This window comes from Gymnoscopelus microlampas (genome assembly GCF_963454915.1).
Source record: "Gymnoscopelus microlampas genome assembly, chromosome: 2".
NCBI lineage: Eukaryota > Metazoa > Chordata > Actinopteri > Myctophiformes > Myctophidae > Gymnoscopelus > Gymnoscopelus microlampas.
In genome coordinates, this window is record NC_139939.1 from 45,060,977 (window position 1) to 45,084,596 (window position 23,620).

At 42.3% G+C, this 23,620-nt stretch overlaps 1 protein-coding gene across 3 annotated transcripts in view; it reads right to left on the reverse strand.

The window, feature by feature from the left end:
• Positions 1-661: 661 nt before the first annotated feature.
• Positions 662-23,620, reverse strand: part of pkn1a (protein kinase N1a) — a 61,069-nt gene continuing 38,110 nt past the window's right edge. For all 3 annotated transcript variants that reach the window (XM_084044318.1, XM_084044319.1, XM_084044317.1), the window contains exons 6-23: positions 17,794-17,939; positions 15,516-15,729; positions 14,210-14,407; positions 13,042-13,151; positions 12,650-12,793; positions 11,143-11,218; positions 10,371-10,506; positions 9,834-9,918; positions 7,862-7,941; positions 7,519-7,594; positions 6,801-6,892; positions 6,087-6,263; positions 5,202-5,264; positions 5,036-5,112; positions 4,168-4,310; positions 3,546-3,653; positions 3,241-3,321; positions 662-1,731 (exon numbers count right to left, since the gene is read on the reverse strand). In XM_084044318.1, the coding sequence (XP_083900444.1) occupies positions 1,528-1,731; positions 3,241-3,321; positions 3,546-3,653; positions 4,168-4,310; positions 5,036-5,112; positions 5,202-5,264; positions 6,087-6,263; positions 6,801-6,892; positions 7,519-7,594; positions 7,862-7,941; positions 9,834-9,918; positions 10,371-10,506; positions 11,143-11,218; positions 12,650-12,793; positions 13,042-13,151; positions 14,210-14,407; positions 15,516-15,729; positions 17,794-17,939 (2,210 nt within the window). In that variant the 3' untranslated portion in view covers positions 662-1,527. The remainder of the gene's footprint in view (positions 1,732-3,240; positions 3,322-3,545; positions 3,654-4,167; positions 4,311-5,035; positions 5,113-5,201; positions 5,265-6,086; positions 6,264-6,800; positions 6,893-7,518; positions 7,595-7,861; positions 7,942-9,833; positions 9,919-10,370; positions 10,507-11,142; positions 11,219-12,649; positions 12,794-13,041; positions 13,152-14,209; positions 14,408-15,515; positions 15,730-17,793; positions 17,940-23,620) is intronic.

Sequence of the window (23,620 nt, forward strand, 5' to 3'; positions counted from 1 at the left end):
TCAAACAGACAAAATATTTTACCACAGATAACCCTGTGATCCAGGACAAAGCCGACCGCCACAAAATATCTGATCAAATGTTTGTTTTGCTTTAAACCTGTGGGTAAAATAATGGACATACCAGAGCAGCTTACCTACAGGTGACTTCAGATTAAAGACCAATGAAATATAATAGTACATCTAAACTAAGAGCACGTTTCTTTACTCTTGCACGATAGATATGTCTTAGTTTTTATCACATCAACATTTAAGTCTCAGCGTTTAAATTGGTTGAATTTAAGAATGGCAAATGAAGCAAAATACATGTCCAATCATATTGTACTTTCTGACAGTGTGCTCTATGTGCATTTTTATTTTATGACATAATGAATTAAGAGAAAATCCATTCTGTATAATAGAAAACCAATCCAACTCAAAAGGCAAGTACATGTCAGCTGGAAATTCAATAATACTTTGAATTCCTTGTCATTACCTACGACTCCTTTTTAAAAATATTGTCACAATCACTCATACAACTAAACTAACAAAACAAATATAAAAGTAAGTCACAAAGGATAAGTCTATTGCTGTGAACGCATTAGAATCTTATCTGATTGACAGACTCATTCGCTTGAGCAGTGGTTCTACACCCCATTGTTGACACATAAGACAACTAGAACTGGGTAGCAATTGAATGTTATTGACAAGATTGTTCTTCTCAATGACGACAAACAAAGAATACATATTAATTCTCTACACATTCATATTTCTGCATCCTTGATCATTTTGACAAGTCAACACGATTCCTCTCACATCTTCAGGATTCTTAGAGGAACACACAACCATTTATGTAACATACTTCATCATCCCTATTGCATACCAGAGGATCACAAATGTATACAAAGGAACCCAGAATAAAAACAAAACAGCTTCTCTGTGGAGCAAGTAGAAATGTAAGGCATCAATTTAAGAGGCCCATGCACCAAACTACCACCATAAGTCCCCTCAAATGTCAATTTGTCTCACAGTACAAAGACTCCTCTCATGGCTGGGCTGTGAACTACGCAGACACAGAGGAGATTGGAAAGTGGAGTTTAAAGGGATAATGTTTGCAAGATTCAGAATTAGGTATAATTAGATTCAATACAGCACAGCAGTCACATTGTTGTCGTTTTTGTAGAAATGGAGAAAGGGGGGACGAGCTTGGTGCAGGAATGATGAGAGTCCTTTCTTTCCTTTGGAAACAGTCATTGTTTTCTTTTTTTTTATGTAATAGAACTTAATTTCCCATCAACCCTTTCTCTTGACAGGATGCAGCCGTGCACCACATTAACCCGTCAGCATTCGTTTTTGCCAATAGCACAAGCAACGCCTACAGACAATACATTATGGATCAACATTCATTCACAGTATGGTGGCAGAAAGACGGTCAAGTCTGTCAGTAGCGACACCCAGTCCACCCGATAAAACCACCACAAAAACCTTCTAGATGACCTTTGTGCCAAGGTCACGTGATGTTGAACGCTGCAACCTTTGAACCCCTGTCCACTAGCAGAGGTCAGAGACATAGTCAAAGTCTTTGAAGCTGTCCTGGTCCTTGCGGGAGAGAGTGCGAGGTTCCCGGGGAGGCGTGAGCGTCGGGGCTTCGGTGGTGAACTCCTCGTCAAAGTTGCTGACGTCCTCCTTGCCGCCGATGGAGGGGACGAAGGGAGGGGGGAGTTTCCTCTGCAGCAGTGCCTCCCAGTCAAGACCCTAACGAGAGATGGCAAAAGGGAGGGGAGATAAAAAATGGAAAGGGAAGGTGAGAGAGAGAGCGAGGGAAAGTGGAAGAAAGGAATGGAAAGAGAGGTGAGAGAGCAAGGGAAAGTGGGAGAGGAATGGAAAGAGGTGAGAGTGCGAGGGGAAAGACGGAAGAGGAAAGGGTTTGAGAATGAGGGTGAGATGTGAAATACATTTGAGAAAAGAGGAAGTGATCAAGGGGAGGAAGAAAGAACAATGGCGGTTGATATAAACATGGATCTGGTCTCATACAGTACATTGAAGAGAGTTGACACCCAGCATACAGTACAGTATGCAGAGGACCAGTGTTGATTTCGTCGCATTAAACTATGACGAAAAATGTTCGTCGACTACCTTTTTTCACTGACGAAAACTAAATAAAAACTAAGCTATGATGACTAAAACTAAGACTAAATATATTGACAATGTCGTCAACAAATAAAAACAAGACTAAAATGTTAGGGAGGGACTAGTGGAGAAAGAGATCCAGTTGAACTAAAAAAAAAGTCATTTTATGTTTGGTTGGGCTTGGGTGTTGCACTCTGAAAATAGCAGATCTACAAGCTCACAACGCGTCGCTACTTTATGCACACGCAGGCCAGCACCAAAAGCACCCGACCGCTCACAAGATGCAATGTAAAAGTGCCGTGGTCACAGCACTCGTGTGTAAAAATGCATCCCATCAAAAACTTTCAGATGCCGTTTTCCTCCCAGTGTGGAGGAAGAATGCTTAGGATGTTTACTGTGATCTCTCGCTCTTGAAATATATAATCTGTAATCGTTGTGATCTGTTGTGTGTAAATAATAAAAGCATGTAAATAATAAAAGCAATTCTTAAAGCAGTTGTCCTCCACACCCCACCTCCAGTCGCTGTCAGTAGAACGGATGGAGCGCTCTCTATGATCACGCAGCAGCAGCCCCTCAAGCTTAATTTATGCTCCATCGCATTGTGCGAAGGTGTCGCACACAGAGAACGGCTGTGAAATTCGAGAATAGCACATCTCCAAACTCACAACGGTCGCATACGTTGTGAGTTTGTATGTCAGCAATTCTCAGCGCGCAACACGGGTGTGCTATGAAGTATATATGTCTCACTAGGGAGCCCCTCACCAGCAAACACAGGAGAGGTGGTTGAATGAAAAGAAAACAGCGCTCCCCAAAACAACAGGTTTGGGGATCTGTTGGGAATTGATTGCATGAAACCGGCACCTGCGTGTGCAGTCTCAATGTTTGTAAACTAATAATTGGTATATTGCCGTGCAAAGCACATTCCCACTAGGCCAAGGAAGAACTGCCACCCTAATCTTTTAAATCGGCCTCATGGTGGCGCCATAACAGGTCGCAATACAGCCCTGGGTAGGCAGAGTTCAGAGGATTTACTGTTTAGATTTACTGTCTAATTTTTGTGTTGCAATTAGTGACTTTTTCATGTTGTTTTGGATCGAATGGCATAAAGAGGAAAAACAAATATATCCTTCTCACCCTGAAAAATGGCTGCTTCTTCACCTCCTCTGCGTCTTTCTCACCAGAGCCCAGTCTTCTCTCAGGGTTCCTCCTCAACAGCTGCCCACGATGACACACACGCACACACACACACACACAAAATAGATATCAAATTCAAAGATGGATATATCAAATTCAGAGAACACGTCTCAGAATAGACCCAAATCACACGATGATCAGACATCAGGATGTGTACATGTAGTTCTGTGTTGAAATGTGTGGTGCGAAATGTGTGGTGCAATATGTGTGTGTGTGTGTGTGTGTGTGTGTGTGCATTTTCTTACCCTCCTCATAATTCCAATGGCTTCAGTGGAGAGGAAACGTGGGTAGCGGACCTCATCGTTGACGATGCTGTCAAACACCTCTTCTTCATCATCTCCTGGGAATGGAGACTACAAAACACACCCACAAGTGCACACACACACACACACACACACACACACACACACACACACACACACACACACACACACACACACACACACACACACACACACACACACACACACACACACACACACACACACACACACACACAGACTGTATAAATGCACATGCATTTATACTATTTATACCTATAGTCCTAGAGACCTTTTTGGGGCCATACACCAACAGACAGAAAGAATGTTATCATTCAACCTAACAGTCTGTTTTGACCTACTGTACAAATGCAAATTTGTACAGTCTTTGGTACATTTTAACCTATGACATGCCCACAATAGGGATGCCAGGTTGAAAGTGGCTAAATATTCTATTACAGTACTGTAGTATAATTGCACTATTAAATATTCATGTGAAAACTTCTCTGGTACTGTATGTGTCCTCTAATCTGTTGTGGTCACTCAACTGCTGTGTGTGTGCGCGTGTGCATGCGTGCGCGTGCGTGCGCGCGTGTGTTTTTCTCACCTCTCCTACCAACATCTCATAGATCAGAACTCCTAGCCCCCACCAGTCCACTGCTCTGGTGTAGGATGTGTCCGTTAGGACTTCAGGGGCCAAGAACTCTGGGGTCCCACAGAACGTACTGGTCCGGTCACCAAAGCCCATCCCTGCAGGATGGGAGAGAGGGAGAGTAGGAGGGAGGAAGAGAGAAGGACGGATGGATGTGGGCATAAAGAAAGCAAGGTAGAGGAAGGAAGGAAAGAAAGGAGAAAAGAGAAACATTGAAGGAGGGAGGGAATAAGGTGGAGGAGAGAAGAACAAAGGATTAGGGTATGTAGACTATAGAGGGAAGTGGTTTTATACATACATTGCTGGCGGTTGGAAACCTTGTATGTTGAAAACAGCACGTCTTTATGAAATGGTAAAAAGAAAAACCTGTTCCATTGGATGTAATGGAGTTATGAGATCTAGACACAACCTTTTAGTACTTTCATTGTTTGTTTAATCATATTCAACCTGGTTTTGGCCTCGTCATTATAGGCAAAACTCTTTTTTTAAAGAAGGTATTATACAGCCTTAAAGCCCCACTATGTAATGTTAGGTATTAATAGCCACTTTGGACACAAATAACATGGCAGCCAACGTCTTTGCCTTCATTACCCAAGATTCTCTGCGTCTCTGCTCAGTCGCGCTAGTGACGTGACACACTGTCTTTGACTCTTTTGTCTGAATGGAAGTGGCTTCGCAGGAACTAGCAGTGAATGAAGATGTGGTGAGCTCCATGCCCGTGCCTGTCTGCTTGTGCACTGCGCAGTGCGTGTGCATGACTAAAAACGTCTAAGTTGGGGGAACAAACTCAGACCAACGACCACCCACGACACAACACACTCACCTTCTTTACACAGTCCGAAGTCAGCGATCTTGACATAACCATCTGTGTCCAACAGTAGGTTGTCTAGTTTAAGGTCGCTGGAATGTGTGAAGAGGAACAAAAAGGTGAGGATTTAAATAGTACCTTCACATGGAACAGTAGAAGGTCCTAAACATGAGTTACTTACCGGTACACAATCTTATGGTCATGGAGATACTGCAGTCCAAGAACCACACAGGCCGAATAAAACCTGTGGGTTATAAATAAAAAAAAGATTGTAAGACAAAAGGCAGCTTGCAGAGACCGCTCATTGTTTGTGTGAATATGTTTAAAGAAGAACATCTAGCAGGATCACTTTTACACTCTATGATCTCTAGTTTGATGCTGCGTTCACACTGGCAGATACAAAGATACAGATACAGGCTATCATTCTTTTTCAATGGAAGCCAGAGACATGAAGATACAAAGATACATACAACGTTTGTAGCTGCTACAAAGCTACAAAAAGGTTGAGCTGGTTTCAACTTCAGCTACAAAGATACAAAGCTACAAATATGCTAAGTAGCTTTGTATCTGCCAGTGTGAACGCAGCATGAGGGCAGTAAATGGAATGTGGACAGTTGGTGCAAACAGAATCAAAAGGTAGTTTTCTGGTGAGTGCACAGGTTTACTGTTCTAGACTAGAGGCCTTTGTCTTACATCAAACCTGTCTTCCAATGGATCCAATGTAGTTATTATTTTGTCACAAGCTCTTATAAATACTTTAAATTGGTTAAATATGTATAAAACCCACAGAGACACTTAACCACTTTCACACACAAAAAAAAGCAAAATTGCTCAAAAATAGCAGATCTACAAGTGAGCTTGTGGATCAGCTATTTTTGCTACTTTTGTGTGACACTGTAGTATGAAGAAGTAGGGCTTTAATTCACAAAAAAACGTTCTTTGAAATGTTTAAATATGGAGGTTTCTGCCCGACAGCAACGATTATGTTGTTTCACCCAGACACACACACACACACACACACACACACACACACACACACACACACACACACACACTCAATACATACACGGCTCGGGGCTCAGTGAAGACATCAGTGTGGATGTGCATCATCAGGTCGCCTCCTGCTGTGTACTCCATGACAAAACACACGTGTTCTGGTGTCTGGAAACACGCAAACAGGTTGACCAGGAAGGGATGACGGGACGTGTTGACCGTCTCAAAGATCCGCTTCTCACACATTAGACTGGGGCAAGGAGACGAGAGGACAGGTAGAGGAGGGGCAAAGAGACAAGAGAGGACAGGTAGAGGAGGGGCAAAGAGACAAGGGAGGACAGGTAGAGGAGGGGCAAAGAGACAAGAGACGAAAGGTAGAGGAGGGGGACGAAGGAATGGGAAGTAATGAGGAGAAGAGAGAAGGGCGGAAAGCAAGGAGAAGAGGAAAGGAAGGGAATGAGAAAGTATGTGTATGTGTGTGGGGAGGGGGTGGGAGGAGAGATTAGGGAATAGCAGAGAAAGGACAGGAAAGAGAAACGGAGGTGAGGAAAGAGGAACGTTGAGACATAATTAGATGGTGCTTATTTTGGTATTTTCCAAATGTAAAGTTAAAGCGTGCTCCACCCACAGATGTACTGTAATTAAACTTATTTGAGGCACAGTAACATATAGATTAAATGGGAAGAAACTGGCTGTTGTGAAGAAATAGACTTGTAAAAAAAAAGAAAAGGGGACATGATAACACACCCTCTGATAGACAGACCGTTACAAACACACAACCACACACCTCTCTACTTCATCTCTAGCTACGATATCTCCTTTCTTCAGGGCCTTGATGGCAAACATTGTGCCCGTCTTCTTGTATTCGGATAACAACACCTGGGAAAGACAAAGTGAGGTTATTCACATTTATGATCAATGATGTGATACTGTACATGTCAATGACTTTGACATGGTTAGAATAGGTGAGTTAGTACTGAAGAATGAGTGAGACATTTTTATTTTTTTTCATTTGATTTTAGAATAATAAGTGAGAAAAATGTATGTCCTTTTTTGATAAGATAAATGTAAGGCCTGGGCTTTGTAAATGATTACAAACGCCTATTCAAACATTTAATTGGCTAACCTTAAGTCTTAAACAAATGAGACCATGGCTCTACTAACCAGCATGCTAGCATCTAAAAGATAACTGCTGCTTTTTGACATTCATTCTAATGACCAAGTGACGGATGAATTAATAACAGTATGGCATGAAAACCTGTCTCCACAAGGTCCATTTTTTATTAACTGACCAACCTTATTATTTACATAGGATGAGCATAATATTTATGAAAGATTTGAGTGTTTGTTTTTGCGTTATGATTATGGTAACTTATGCACCTGTATCTGTGAAAGCATGAATTTAAGCAAAAATAAACAAAGGAATCATGGCATAAATAGAAAGAATTAAGAAAACGGCCAAAACCTCATCATATAAATTTCCCGTCAGTGACATTTGTTTGTACCTTCCCAAAATGTCCTCTACCCAGCACAGCGATCAATCTGAAGTCCTGGAGGCAGAGAGGGTCTTTCCTCTGCTTACTGGAGAGACAGACCAAGTCAGTAAGAATATAAGCCAAACTTCATGGTAGATGATCAACAGATGGAGATCACCAAGAAAAGAGTGATACGTGTCCCTCTGACTGTTTTTAATTCATTGCTTATGAGCTGAGATGGTTGTGAGCGCTGATACAATGGTATGAATTCAACAAAATATGTATAATTGGATTCTGCGATGCATTTCAGATTGTAATTAGGCTGATTGGTGAGACATTGTGCGTGCGTGTGTGCGTGCGTGTGTCTAAGCACCTGCAAACAGAGGGGGTTTGAACAGGACACTCTGGGGTGAGGTCTGGGGGAGAGAAGGGCTCGATGACGGGCAACTGCTCCTGAGAGGGGGAGAGGAGAACATGGCAGGCCAGAGATACACGGAAGGAAAGAAACAAAAACATGATGAGATTCATGAAGAGGCAGGAACAACACACACACACAATGAGAGACAGGTACATAATGGAAGGAGGAATTTGACACTAGACAAATTAACAACCTAGTAGCCAGACCTCAATACTCAGATCTCACTGCCTTCGTTCTACATCCTCCAGCATGGCGGTGTTACGGTGAAATTGGTGATCTACCGAAATATGTGACCATCTTGTTGTGTCCTTCACATAACGGCAATGTTCGGACGTTGACGTACTTCACTGCTGTTTGTTTATTAGTTAAACCTAGTGGTATTTAGGCCACATATTGCAAGACCTTGGCACCTGGTGTCACATGGGCGGACCACATCGGAAACTTGGGACCTTTACAGGGGCCTCCCACGGGTCACAAACAAGGTCAGAGAGAGAGAGAAGGATGAGGCTGGCTGGGCACATCACTGCATCAGGCATCCGGGAACTGGTGGCGAGCAAACTGACACTGTGGGAGCCAACCAGTGTTGATTTTGTCGACCAAATGTATGACGAAAAATGTTGGTCGACTACCTTTTTTCACTGACGAAAACGAAATAAAAACTAAGCTATGATGACTAAAACTGAGACTAAATATATTGACAATTTCGTCAACAAATACAAACTAGACTAAAATGTTGGGGAGGGAACTAGTGGAGAAGAGATCCAGTAGAACTGAGACTAGTCATTTTAGTCTTGGTTGCGCTCAGGTGTGCGCTCTGAAAATAGCAGATCTACAAGCTCACAACACGTCGTGAGCTTGTAGATCAGCTGTAGATTTAGTCGACTAAAACTAGACAAAAACTAAAACATATCAGATGACTAAAATATGACTAAAACTAAATGGAATGTTATTCAAAAGACTATGACTGAAACTAAAATTTCAAGATCAACACTAGAGCCAACCCAAGGCACAGCTAGGAGGGGGAAAGAGGCCCACCACCTACGTAGACACAATGCGGTACGACAGCAGAGCTAACAACACTGCAGAGCTCAAGACCCTGATGGTAGACAGGAGGGAGTGGAGGGCAGCGATTCAGGAGTCTCAAGTTGGTGTTGGCTAGTCTGCACTCTTGCATCGCATTGCAAGACCTCAGTGTGTATTACATATGTGTGTGTGTGTGTGTGTGTCCACAAGATGGTCACATACAGTATTTTGGCAGGTCACCAATGTCATGCTGGAGGACAGAGGAGGTGAGGAGGCAGAAATTTGAGTATTGGGATCCGGCTAGTGTCATCACAACAACCGGCACTAGCTGTCCAAACAACCTTCTTGGCATAACAACCCAATCTCTCCCCATGTCCAATGAAACCTAATGACCCAATGAGACACAATATGGTTAACCATATTGAGTATTTCTTTTGAAGTTTTGAAGATGTTACTGTTATCGATGTTATAGGACCACAATGGAATTTGCAATTTTGTGTATCCTTTTAGCTTAAATGCTTTACTGTACCTTTGTGCTTGATTGTATAAAAATGTTGACTAATAAAGTAATCAATCAATCAAAAAACTGTGTGTGAATGACAGGCAGCAGCACCTTTCTCTACCCATTACAAGCAATATAAAAATGTAATAAATGCTTATGACTTCAAACTACAGACAACTTAAACAAAAATTCTATTAATCAATCAAATTGACACATCATAAGACGGCAAATTAGCTTCAGTTATCAGATAACGGGGGTTGGCCTGTTCTGTTTAAGGGGTGGGTCTTTTAACATGTTTTAAATGGGGATAGACCCCCCCAGGGTTCTATACAAGACCAACCCGGCCAAGTCAGAAGCACCACGGAGGAATTAAATCCCTTGATTTCTGTCAGTCGGTCTCACCGGAATGTTCGTTTCCGTGTCTCTCTTGTAATCGGAACTAAATGGAGTGTCGCTGTCTAGACTCAGTTTCTCCACCGAGATCTCCCTGGAAAACACACATAATATGCACACACAAACACACACACCAATGAAGCAATGCAGACAGTAACAAATGAACAAAGAAACACAAAAGGGTGGTTAGACGTAGGTATTGAAAGCATAACATGCTTTGCATTTCAAAAGGACACACAGGGAAGAACGTTTGGGGAGGTGGAGATGGTCTTTTTCCCCGCATATGACATGTGCGGGGGTATGATGACCTCATATGAAGTGTATCCCTCACAGTATTCAGTGTGTGTGTGTGTGTGTGTGTGTGTGTGTGTGTGTGTGTGTGTGTGTGTGTGTGTGTGTGTGTGTGTGTGTGTGTGTGGCCAATACTGAGTGGGATACTCTGAGGGTGTGCATATATTGATTGTATACATGTGCGTCAAGGCACTGTGTGAATGCGTGTGCTTCTTCTGCATATATGGACCTTCGGGTTGAATGTGCAACACTTACCCGGCGTTGAGTGTAAGGCTGTGTGCATTGGGGCTGTATGTCCCCGTGTTGTTGACGGTGGGGATGGCGTTCCTAAGCAGCCTCACCCATGTGCCAATGTCCACGTTCATTTGACGAGCACGCAGGAACGCCTTGCCTGGAAAATGAACACAATGCAGTGACCAATGTGTACACAATTAAGCTGCCATTAGCCTGTGCAAGGGCTTTATTGTCACTTACTTACTGAACAGAGATCACAACACTGCAGGCAGTGAAATTATTGTACTTAGGAGCTTTCTCAAAATGGTGGATAACATAAACAAATATAATAATAGTATTAATAATGTAAAACAATGATAAAATAAATGAAAAATAATCTAAAACAATAATATAAAAAATCATAATTAAGTAAAATTGCAATAATACCAATATAAATAGAATATATCAACAATGTTGTTCATTTAGCATGGATATATATAAGTCAGCAATTTTCTCAAATCCTAAACTAAAAGTAAATCAGTGCCTAGTGTAACTGACATCTATACTTCCTTCTACCAATACTCAGCTTTACACAATGATAAAAGACAAAAATATCAGCGAACACTAGAGGGTGCTGTGCTCTGCAGTGAAATCAAATATCTATTCACTTTCCTGTAACATACTATATAGGAAACTGAATCGATATATAATAGTTATAACATATCTTGTGCCGAATAAGCATTCTCTCATCACTTCAAGCCCCATTTAAAATGATAAGATCACAGTTAGTATGTTAAAATGTTGTCTGCCTCACCTTGCTGTTTAGAGAAAACCTTCTTCTGCCTCCGGAGACGGGGAACTCTGTCAATGACTGGATTGAAGAAGATCACCTGGAAAACACACACACACAAAAAGCACATTTCATCTTCAGATCCACACAATGAGAAAGTTGTTTTTTTAAAAGGAGAACATATCCTATCAAGGCTCAGGTGTGTTTAAACGAAGTGCGTGCACACACACACTCTTTTTAGATCTCTTTTATTGGATACGTATCATTATCACAGATGTGTAATACTGTGTTCCATTTACGAACATCTTTATAGACTACATGTATAATTGTTATTCCAACCGTGGTGGCTTTATCTATGTCTGTCTGTGTCTGTCTCTCTGTCTGTCTGTCTGTCTGTCTGTCTGTCTGTCTGTCTGTCTGTCTGTCTGTCTGTCTGAAACAGCTGATCTGGGGGTCACAAGGCTTGTTTAATCGCCCAGTCAGCAAACCTCAGATCAACGGCTCAGATCGACTCTCAAACTACAAATTAGTTCCATCTATAAACAATCCAGACTTCAGGGATTTGCCTGCACACTCACTGACAGCCAGGACATTGGCTTGGATACATCCGTCATAGTCAGGTGAAACAGTTTACATCCAGACAAATCATAATAATAACCAATGCTTTGGGAATGACAGGCTCTCACAGCAAACAGTAGTTTGTCTGATGGGTGGGGCATGCAGTGGTGGAAAAAGTATTCACTTTATTTTTATTTTTTTTTACCACGGGTGGCATGGAGTGCTGTGTGTAAGGATAAGGATAATTCCTTTTAACAGGTCGTTCATGAAAGTCCTTACGGTCTTGTTTCCAATGAGAACCTGTGAGCAATTAGGGGTTAAGAGTCTTGCTCAGGGACAAATTTCATTTCATCGACACATATGCTGGCCTGGCCTGGAATCGAACCTGGGGCAACCAGGCCTCTGGCTCCCTAGGCGGGCTCACTAACCACTCAGCTATGGCCGTCCCTAGTGGTTTTAGACTCTATACCTCAGCCAGAAGCAGGCACTGTGGTTCTATTGGTTTAGACCATGGGTTTTCAACTGGTGATCCAGTCAATGTTGTCAGTTACTGGGAAGTCAGATGTCAAGAACTTCCACAGAAATGGGAGTTAGAATCTCAAGGGAAACTGTACCGGATTGTCCGGTTGAGTCAGCATTGTTAGGAAATGTGGCCATAATCTGTCTGTGACTGTTCGCTCATACATAAGTTGCAATGAATCAGTTAACATGAGTTTAATATGGACTTTTTTTTTAGCTCTTGACCACTATCATATCTCAGTTAAATAATGAGGCTTGATTTAATTCACCTCGAATTAAAAAAATAAATTAAGCATTTAACAGTCATTATTTAATTGCAAGCCCCCCCCCCCCCCCCCCACACCACGCTGATATCCCCCCTCCCAACACAACAGTGGTCCCCAGGTTGATTCTCAGTCAGGGTGGTGGTCCCTGGTTCATAATCGGTTGAAAACCTTTGGTTTAGACTCTATACCTCAGCCAGCAGCAGGCCCTGTGGTTCCAGCTCCAGCTGAACTCTGTGTTTCTGGTTGTCCAGGAAGTCCTCCAGCTTCAGGTACTTCAGAGCACACAGTGACCGGAAGTCCTTCCAGTAGACCGCAATCTCCATCTCTCTTGACTGAAACACACAAACACACACACACACACACACACACACACACACACACACACACACACACACACACACACACACACACACACACACACACACACACACACACACACACACACACACACACACACACACACACACACACACACATGAATATTCATCCAAAACAAAGACATACAAAAACACACATTTTCATTTTATGGATGTTTGCATGTGTGTGGTGTGTGTGCGTGTGCGTGCGTGTGTCTACCAACCCTCTCCAGCTCCACGGTGAAGGTCTGATCCCAGGCCTGTTCTCCCACAGTCCTCCAGGCGGTCTGACCCACAACTGAGTTGTCCATCTTCAGTACTGCACTCACCTCCGCTACACACACACACAGAAAAACAGAGGCATTCAAAGTCATGTAAAGCTAGGCGTGCATGCCGCAATCAGCAATAAAAGAAATGGCATTTGGTACATATAGATGCTGACAAGATACTAAGCACTTTACACAGGAGGTAAAAAAACGGACACAAGCACTTTTATAATGTATCATAGCACTGAGCTGTGCAGAAAGGTAGCAGCTGCGCCCACTCTAGAAAACAGAACACAATTCAATTATTGATTTAAACTACTACTTAATTTCCTTGGAAAGGCTCCAGCTTAGTGCAAAGGACTTTAAAAAAAAGATACAGATGACTCTACTCGGATGATAAATGCATCTGTCTGCTGATAAAGCTGCTGCATCATGAACTATGTATTTGTGAACCCCCCCCCCCCCCCACCTTCACACAGTTAAATCTACAGTGTCCCATGTATTCATTTGTGACTCTGAGAGTATACAAATGTAACCAAATGGACCCTTACGCGTCAAATTTTTGGTTACATTTGCATACTCTCAAGAGTTACATGTGGATTTTACTCTGCACACACACACACACACACACACACACACACACACACACACACACACACACACACACACACACACACACACACACACACACACACACACACACACACACACACACACACTAACACTTACTGGAAGGGTTCCCAAACTTTTCAGGCCACGACCCCCCAAAATAAATCTTATTTGAACTGGACCCCCCACCCTAACAAGCACTTGGAATTGTAGGCATTATGAATTTAGCTTGACTCGGTTTCACAGAAAAATATTGTTAAAATAGCCATACTACAAGCTAATAGTATTTTCACAATGTTTGCCTCTTTCTTACTTAATATTTGACAATTTGGTATTAAAAAGGTCTTAAAAGTCATAAAATTGTAACTTTAGAAATGTGCATATACCCTGTACATATTTATACTGTATGTTGGTTTGTTTACTGTTGAGTGAGAAAACAATGTTGCACATTGAGTTAATCATCTGTGGATCCCCTTGGGGGTCCTGACCCCCAGTTTGGGAACCTCTGTGGACTTACTGGAGAGCTCGTCGGCCTTGCTGGGTGTCTTTCCGCTCACTGAGCCGCTGCGTCCGCCATACAGTCCCTTATTGCCTCTCATAAAGGACCTGCTGTCTCCTGGGCTGTAGCTGGGCAGCGTGACAGCCGTGCCCTTATTGCGTCCAGGGACCACCTCCAGCACGCCGACACAGCCTAGCACCTGCACCTGTAAGGTACCTGTTAACACGTGGAAAACAATGTTCAATGTTGTTCACACAAAACAAAGCCTTGGGCCAAAAGCAGCACTTTGATCCGTCTTATCCAGGAAATGATACATCTCTATAGTCGGACTCCTCAGTGACAGTTCTTTGATTTTTTTTGTATACAAACAGTGCCTTGAATGTTGGAAGCTTCTTTGATCCATCTAATCTAACGCAGGGGTTCTCAGGCCGTGACCCCCCAAAATAATCATATTTGAACTGGGGACCCTGACACTTGAAATGTAGGAGTCGAGGCAATACATTTTGTTTGACTCAGTTCCACAGATAAATATTGAGAAAGTAGCAGATATACAGAGGTATTGTGAGCATGTATATCGGCACTTCTTTTATTTGCCTCTTTCTTACATTATTTGACAGTGTTTGACCAGTTTTTATAGTATAATTTGTTGATAATTACTTTTGATGCAGTAATGGCATTTTCTTTCTTTTCAAGATCTTTTTATTGTTTTTTAGTACAAGCCAAGGCCCAGGGGCAAGCATACTGCACATACAAATCTTTTCATATTGTATCACAAAAAAGACAAACAAAATGTACATATACTACATACCCCTGTCCCACCCTCCCCCCACCCTCAATCCCCAGGACAGTTGTAGGGCAGTAATGGCATTTTCCTTTGAATTTTCTTCTTTTTTTTGGTATTACGTAGGTACTTAAAAGTCCTTAAATTGTCACTTTCCTGTCATCTGGGGACCCCCCAAAATCAAGTGGTCCCGACCCGCAGGTTGAGAACCACTGATCTAACGGATAAAATGCTTTACAGCACATGAGACTACATAGTTGCTACAAGTTCCCGCGTTACTTACTGGTACCAGTGCCTTACTGGCACCAGTGTGCAGTGAGAAGGCTGTACTCTGGTTCTTTAGGGTTGGGTTTGTCTGTCTCATTAGTGCGTGTGTGCGTGCGTGCGTACCTAAGTATATTTCCAGTAGTTTGTCTCAACATGACTTGCTGTACAGGCTGCTTAGCCTGTACGTTATGTGTGCACATGTATAGATGTGTGTGTTACGGTCTGTCTACTCTAGTCTGTATTTATCAGCATGCATGCGTGTCGTGTGCATCTCACCAGTGAGAGGTGAAGGCTTGCTGAGGGTGCTGTACTGGTTGTGGAGGTAGGGGGCGCCGTGGCGGGAGCTGAAGGCAGGGGAGGACGCCAGGACCAGCTCTTCTTTGATGACGCTGGCCTTAGGGTGGTCCTCAGGAAGCTCGGCCAGACGCTGGTCCAGAGAATCCCTCAGCAAGTCCAACCGTTGAGACGCCTCACTCAGACGAGACTGGGCCTTTATGGAAGGAAAAGGAAATACATGAAGTACATATAGATTTATAGTATACTACTACTAATATGGTCTCTTATACATATCCATTTATGAAAAAGAGGATACAAGTTTACAGTTTACTACAACAAGGCACCATATGGTCAAAGCATGGTGGAATACAAACAAATAGATCTGATACGTATACATACATACTTTTTTTCCATCTCTGAAAATAGCATTTTGCTCTTCTGTATACTGTCTCTGCAATGTTTTGACCTTTTCATTTATTTCTTCACCCCTCTTTTTCAATTAGCATTTAGTGACATTGGTGTTTTATTTCTTTTAAATTCATTTCATTTTTGAAAGGACTTGACTGCATGTATTTTTGAGATTTCTGGTGGATATCTGGGAGTGAACAGTGTTAGTCTTTATTGAAATAGGTAGACAGAAAACAGAGAGAGAGTAAAGCTGAAGTCTGATGTGTTGATCAGCCATTTCTGGTGCAACATAGGGAAGGCACCAGCAACTGATCCAAGGCCAGAGGAGTTCATTGAAATTCTATGTGGCTACACAAGCAAGTGTTCCAAACACCATGCAATCCATGGGCACAGATTGCAAGCTGTTAAGCATTGAGACATCGATGAAAAACATTGAATTGTGAGGATCAATAAAATCTGTCCTCAGGTGCCTGCAGGCTATATGCTGCAAGTGTAAAATGGTTTCTTATAAAACCATGAGGGGTGGGCACTTTGTGTGCAGGACACGAAAAATAAAATAATCAATCAATCAAAATTCATATCATTTTGGCCATCTTAGAGCTCACACTGTGTGATGGGAAAATTGAAAAATCGTGATTATCCACCTTGTCAGATGCATCATGTCAGTCAGTTAAACTGAGTCTACATATCACCCCATATCGATCCCTGTGCTATAACACATGAGACCTGCTGCAGTAAGTTTTCCAGTAAAAGGTATCAGTTTATGACAGTCCCTTTGTTTTCAACGTATTAGTATCTGCTAGGCCTAGCTTTTATAGCTTGAGCCACAGTGCATGAACATGGCCCATCATTTCTGACAGAACTTGATCAGAAGACAGCTGTCCATGATCCTGTTGCACTAGAGCAGGGGTCGGCAACCTTTTTGACACAAAGTGCCATGTTTTTGAGCGGTGTAGCCGCTCCTATAAGTGGGGTTGGGACCCATGACCCATCCGTCGTGAAAATGTGTCTTTCGCTGTACTGTGATTGGCTGATAAGTATTCAGACCCTTTGCTCAGTATTGTGATTGGCTAGCGAGACGCATGATGAAATTCATAACCTATAAATATCACCACGCACTTCAAAAAAAATACTTTTTCTTTGAAGTGAGCTTCCATCACTGTGATGACCTTAAATAACACCGCTCACTTCACACTGGGTGTGATTTTTATTTTCTTCATTCTCAGTGTGCCATACCAACATCCTACTATCCTACTATCCTACTATAATTCTAGTAACCTCTGTGCGTGCGTTTGTAGTGGTGGTGGTGGTGAAGACACCCGGTTCTCCTCACTGGCTGGACCAATTGCTCTGATTTTGCTCACAGCCATTGACCATTACCATCTGAACACAACTGTGAAGCCCGTTTTTCAATTTAATCAAATCCCAGCTTCTTATTAGCGTTTTTGTGTCAAAGAATGTCGTCCCATAGCTGCGGCTGCCCAGCTATGGGACAAACTGCCTCCCGGGTTGCCAGATCATGTGCGCATATCCCCCCACGGATGCGCTGCGCCGACCGGGTATGGTCTAGTAAGTTTAATTATGACAACACATCAAAATAAAATATTTACAACAGATTGACACACTTAAGCCAGTGTGTGCGAGTGATCACCCTCCCCTGTGCCAATGTTGGCACCCGTGCCTAAGGTTGCCTACCCTGCCTGCACTAGAGACAACCCAAGACAAAAAATGCCTTTGGCACGGTGTGGAAATTATGTTTGGGCCTGTGGCAATATGGTCAATATTGTATGGAGTGTGGATTACATTACGAAAAGGAAATTGCGAATGAGTGTGATTGGGTATTTTATGCATCAGGCGAGTCCCATCTGACCTCAGAGAGGGCCTTCTTGTCCTGGACCTTGTTGGCGCCCAGGAGCCTGAGGACATTTTTGGCCCCCTCAGCCACAGCATGCTCCACCCTGTAGTGATGTCTCAGCTCCTCGATGCGCAGCTCCACACCACACAGGTCATGGGTACCTGTAGCAACAACAGAGAGCAGGTTAGCTTAACCCATTAAAGCCGGGAACGCATCTGTGTCATTTTAGATTTCTTTGGCTATTCAAAAATAGCAGATATACAAGCAACAATGACAATTACACATTTCATAAACTCAAACAAATTAGTCTTGACGCAGATCAGACAGCACAAGATTTTAAGGTAATCGTGTAAAATCAAACAACAGGAAAACAAAGACAACCTGCTCCCGCATACAGACACATGGCGGGCGGGGTGGAGTTCAGAGGATGAATACCAAAACGCTCGCCCCAAAACACAGTCACCGTGGGGCAAATCCGGCAGTATTCACCTGGTATTCCTAAACGTAATGTCAGTAAACTATGCTTCAACCTAACCTTATCCTCAGCAAAACAGATACAAGAATACAAGAACCACTGGTCCTCGGAATAAAATGGGAGCGCGCATGTTTTGGAGCGAGCCTTCCAGTTACCCAGAGGATCAGTAGCACGTACTCATAAACCACAAACATAAAGGAGCCTAAGCTAGGTCTAAGCGGAGGCCAGGAGAGAGGGAACGAGTGAACAAAACAACAACAAAAAAATGGACAGCTAAGTGGAAGTGAGGGAACAGAGGGAACGTGGAAGTTATTGAGTGATGAGCGGAGGAAAGGAAAGGGAGCAATTAACGGACGGATGATTAGAGGAAATGATTGAGGGATTAGCGGTGGAGAGGGCAGCACGAGGGAAACAGGAGTGGATGAAAGGAGAGAAGAATAAGTGAGGGATGGGGGGGGGGGGGGGTGATGAGTGAGTCATAGGAAGAGAGGGAACATGACCGTATCCAAAATGGACACCTATGAAGCTACTAAAACGAGGAGATGGGAAGCAGAGGCAGTGGTTCCCAAACTGGGGGTCCCCAATTTGGGGCAAGGGGGGGGGGGGTCCCCAGATAATTAGCTTAATGTGCAACATTGTTTTCTCACTCAACGGTAAACAAACCAGCATACAGTTTAAGTGTATACAGGGTATCTGCACATTTCTAAAGTTACTTTTAGGACCTTTTTAATACCAAATTGGCCAAATTGTCAAATATTACATTAGAAAGAGGCCAACAATGTGAAAATAGCCGATCTACAAGCTCACAACGGCGTTGTGAGCATGAGAGAGAGAGAGAGAGAGAAAAATAGAAACAAACAAGAAAGGAGACAGAGCCTGGGTGAAATCAGTTTGTGACACTGATGAGTAATCGAATGAGTTGGGCAAAACACGATTTGTGAGAGGGAAAGGAAGGGGGGGCAAAGGAAGAGAGACACACACACACACACACACACACACACACACACACACACACACACACACACACACACACACACACACACACACACACACACACACACACACACACACACACACACACACACACACACACACAGAGGTGGGTATGTGGATGGATTTGGATGCTTTTATCTCCTAATAAGGTGTTGTGCCTGGAGCCCAGATCCTGCCTGCTGACCCTAGTGGGGTGTGGTGCCTGGAAACTGTCTGTCTAGTAGTGTGTACACAATACACACTATGGAATGAGGGACAGATAGACCATTGTTATTGAAAGTTATTGACTTAATGAGTGCAAAAACGATAGCAAGATTAGAAGAGAAAGAGAAACTGGTTAGCGAGAGCAGAGAGACAGACAGAGAGAGAAAAACATAGAAAGAAACAGGGGGGCAGCAGAGGTGACAGTGAGATGTATGGATGTCTATTATTCTTAAGTGTGTTTGCTAAGTGGATAAGAGCCGCTGCACAGCCAGTGACAGCTGAAGAACAGCAAGAAAATACTTTCTCTTAGTTGAAAAAGTGTGAAATCACAGATTTATCACAAATGTATACTCTGTAGGAAGACAGCATCAGATCAGTTCTTGTCGGCGAGCAACGCCGTTATGCGATTGAATAAATAATGCATAAGCCCATTTGGTGAGTGGATGATAATTGAATGTTGGGGCAGGGCAGGGGCAGATTTTTCTGAAATGTATAAAACATAATTATTGTTTGTGAAAATGCCAAATTATAACATAAGTACGTCTTTTTCACATTATTTGAATATCCAGCATTTAAAATGATCTGTTGCCCTGCCTTTAAAAAGCCTCTTAGTAATCCTTCCAAATGGTCACCATCTACCCAGTCTTAATCTGTCTCAACGTCCATCAGTTCTCATGATCTCAGACAGGAAAATAATACTACCCCCAAAGGGAATACACTATACTTAACCACTTAAGCTCCATTTTATACTTCGTCGTATGGCGGTGTCGTGCAGCGAAAATAAGCCATATATACAGGCTCAAAGCGTGTCCCATATTTTTTTACATTTTGAGATTTTCCGCCTATAATGTCCATAATAGGGAGCGCAGGTTGAAAGTGGTTAAAACCTCTCTCAACTACTATACTGTATGTCTTCTACTTCTCTCCCTCCCTCTCATGTTTACCATCAATTCCCGTTTCTCCCTCCCTCCATCTCTCTCTCGCTCTCTACCTTGTGGTCCTGTCATCCTTTTTCCAGGCCAATGATCTTTCTTGACCTCTATTAATCAGCCTTTTTCCAGCCGAGGCCATTACGGGCCACACAGCCCTGTTACAGCCCTATTAGACCTCATTCACCTGCACGGTATCGATTGCTCTGCTGCTGACACTCTCACACACTAGCAATTTCACAACTACTGATTTTGACCAGCTGCCAATGTTTTCATAATAGCTTTTGACTAGTCGTAGTTTTTTGTCACCACTCCCCATTTTCTGTCGCGGTCTGAAAAGAAAACTCATCTCTTCAGACTCCACCTCATCCCCTAGCACTCCTCTCGTTTCCATTGTAACCTTTTTTGATTGAGGCCAATTATACTATGCTACTGAAGGTTGGTTACTTGTTCACATGTTTTTTATTTGTTATTTACACTCGTTTTGCTTGATCACAAATGTTAAAGAATGTTAGATAGCATGCCGTTTAGATAGATGCGTTTGATGTTTACTTGATATCCTAGTTTCATTGAAGCCCTACATTCTTCTGTTTGCACTATACTAAGTAGAGTTCAAACAGTAGAGTCTACTTATTTAGAATACTGCCCTGTAATCTGGTCGTCGGCTACAAATTCTGATTTGAGAAAGGTACAGGTTGCTCAGAATAAAGTGGCCTGTCTGGCACTAGGCTGTTCATACAGGACAAGTATTAGCTATAATCATGAACATCTGGCATGGCTAATACTCTGGAATGCTCTGTCCAAAAACATCTTATCCATAACAAAATTACTTTCAAAAAACATATCAAGAGATATCTTGCCAAGTAACTTGTCAAGTATGTAAATGTTATTTGTTTAATTTGATTGGACTGTTGGATTTGATTTTATAATGTTAATTTGTCTTTTTGTATTCATTTTTATTTCACAATTTGTATTTGTTGTACATCTGTATTGTATTTGCTTTGTTCAGGACCCCAGGAAGACTAGAGGCTCATTCATGTGTCTCTAATGGGGATCCTTTAATAAACATAAACTTATGTGTTTGCAGACTATGGTTCATGCTTACTCTGCTTACTTTTATTTCACACTTGTCGCTCTGGATAAGGGCATCTGCAAAATGCTTAAATTGTATCTCTTATGTAATAAGGACAGGAGGAGTTATGTATGTATGTAAATGTTGGCAACAATGAAAATGTTATTTTGTAAAGTAGGAAGTTACACTGTGTCACACTGTGTAAGATCACAGTTTATGTTTTAGATTTGTTTGTGTGGCTATTCTAAACAAAAGAGTAACAAAATAAGCAGCTGTCATCAAGAGATGTATGTTCTGTCTGTTTTATTTCCATTTGAAAAAGGGAAAATATCGATACTCCAGTGGCGTGTCCAGGGGGCGGTGGCCTGTGGCGGTATGGGCCACGTCTGGAATCTAATTGATCAAACCAGGTGCCACCCAATTATGATTGGCTTCCTACCCAGTCAGAGGCAGGACTTATAGTTTGAAATTTTTGATGGGTAAGCTAAACTTGCATTTATAGGCGCAATTCAGTCTTCAACCTGAGAAGTAGCAATGTGCCAGAGAGTAGTGCCCAACCTGCCCAGAGAATAACAACAATATGATTTTCATTGACAGCAATGCTTCCTGTAAGCAGAGCTTTTTAGCTCATCATTTTTCTTTGCTGAGAACTATGGTAGAAAGCAGACTAAGCTAGACACTAGAACATGCAAATTCAACTGTTTTAAAGCTGCAATCCGGGACTTATATTAGTGAATAAAATGTTATTTTGCTACACTTTGTCAAGTTATTCTGTGAAGTTACGCTTGCACTTCATGACACCCCCTGTAGTGAACCACTTGGGCCTCCCCAGTCAAAAAAACTCTCATGTCACTGCCTTAGTGATGCATGTGTTCCAGTGCTGTACTGTATGTCAGTGTTGTGTGTTGGCGCGCGTGTGTGTGCATAAACAAGTGTTAATTTAACCCATTAAAACCGGGAAAGCATCTGTGTGATTTTACATTATAGCTATATATAGTGCAACATACGGGCGGCAGTGGCTAAGGAGGTAGAGCGGCCGCTTGGGAACCGGAAGGTTCCCGGTTCGATCCCGGGCTCCTCCAGCTTGTTACCTTGCATGGTTTCCTCCGCCATCGGCGTATGACTGTGTGTGTGTGTGAATGGGTGAATGTAACGCACAATCATTGTAAAGCGCCTTTGTTAAAGGCACTATACAAATGCACCATTTACATATGTTTTTCACAAAACTCTTAGGATTTAGGACAGTGGTTTAGAACAGTGGGTCTCAAAAATAGCAGATCTACATGCTGTGAAAAATCTTGAAAGTGTTTGAAACATTTTGAATAATTTGGATTTTTTAGTTTTAACACAGATCTTCTCTTCTGGGCGGGTCCCTAAACCTTTTCAGATGGGGGGTTCGCGGCCAAATACATATCATTTTGAGAACTACTGATTTAAAAAGGCATTTGTAGAATCGGCCTCAGGTCTTAATGGGTCAACTCTGGGAGTGTAAAAACTGGTACATTTGAATACTTACAGAGTAGAGTTAACCCTGTGAGGATTCTAATGTGTAGGAGGATGTGGGTGAAAGAGGAGACGCTAGGCTGGGTCATTATTGATCTGTTTTTACTACTACCATGTCTGACATACAGAGACTAATGCATTACATGTACTGTAGGGAGAGAAACATCATAGTAAACAAGATAAACACAAACCTTTGACGGTCAATTTGACCACTTTTTATCATTAATTGCAATGAATTAATCACATTCATTTGTACACTCAGGAATTTGTTTTTATTTATTTTTTCAATTTGTTTCACGAGTAGGTTAGGTCGTTTTTAAATTGTGTTATGTTAGGTTTACTGAGCACCGCAGTCACTTTTACAAACGATGTATATCACAATTTTGCTTTTGTACAGTCACAAATGTTTTTTTTTTAGTACAGTCATTCCTTTTGTACCATGTGTTGGCTTTTTTTTTTTTGCCCTCACAGTGCTTCCCAAGGTCCGTCCACCAGTAGGCGCAAAATAACGATAGCAATAATATTTGTGGTAGTAGTACACAAAATACAATTAATCCTAGAAAACGGACAGACAAATACCAACCAACATTTCAAACTCAACACAAAAACGGTCCTCTATTTCATGGTTAATAAACACCCACACCACCAAAACAAAAGGCAAAAAAC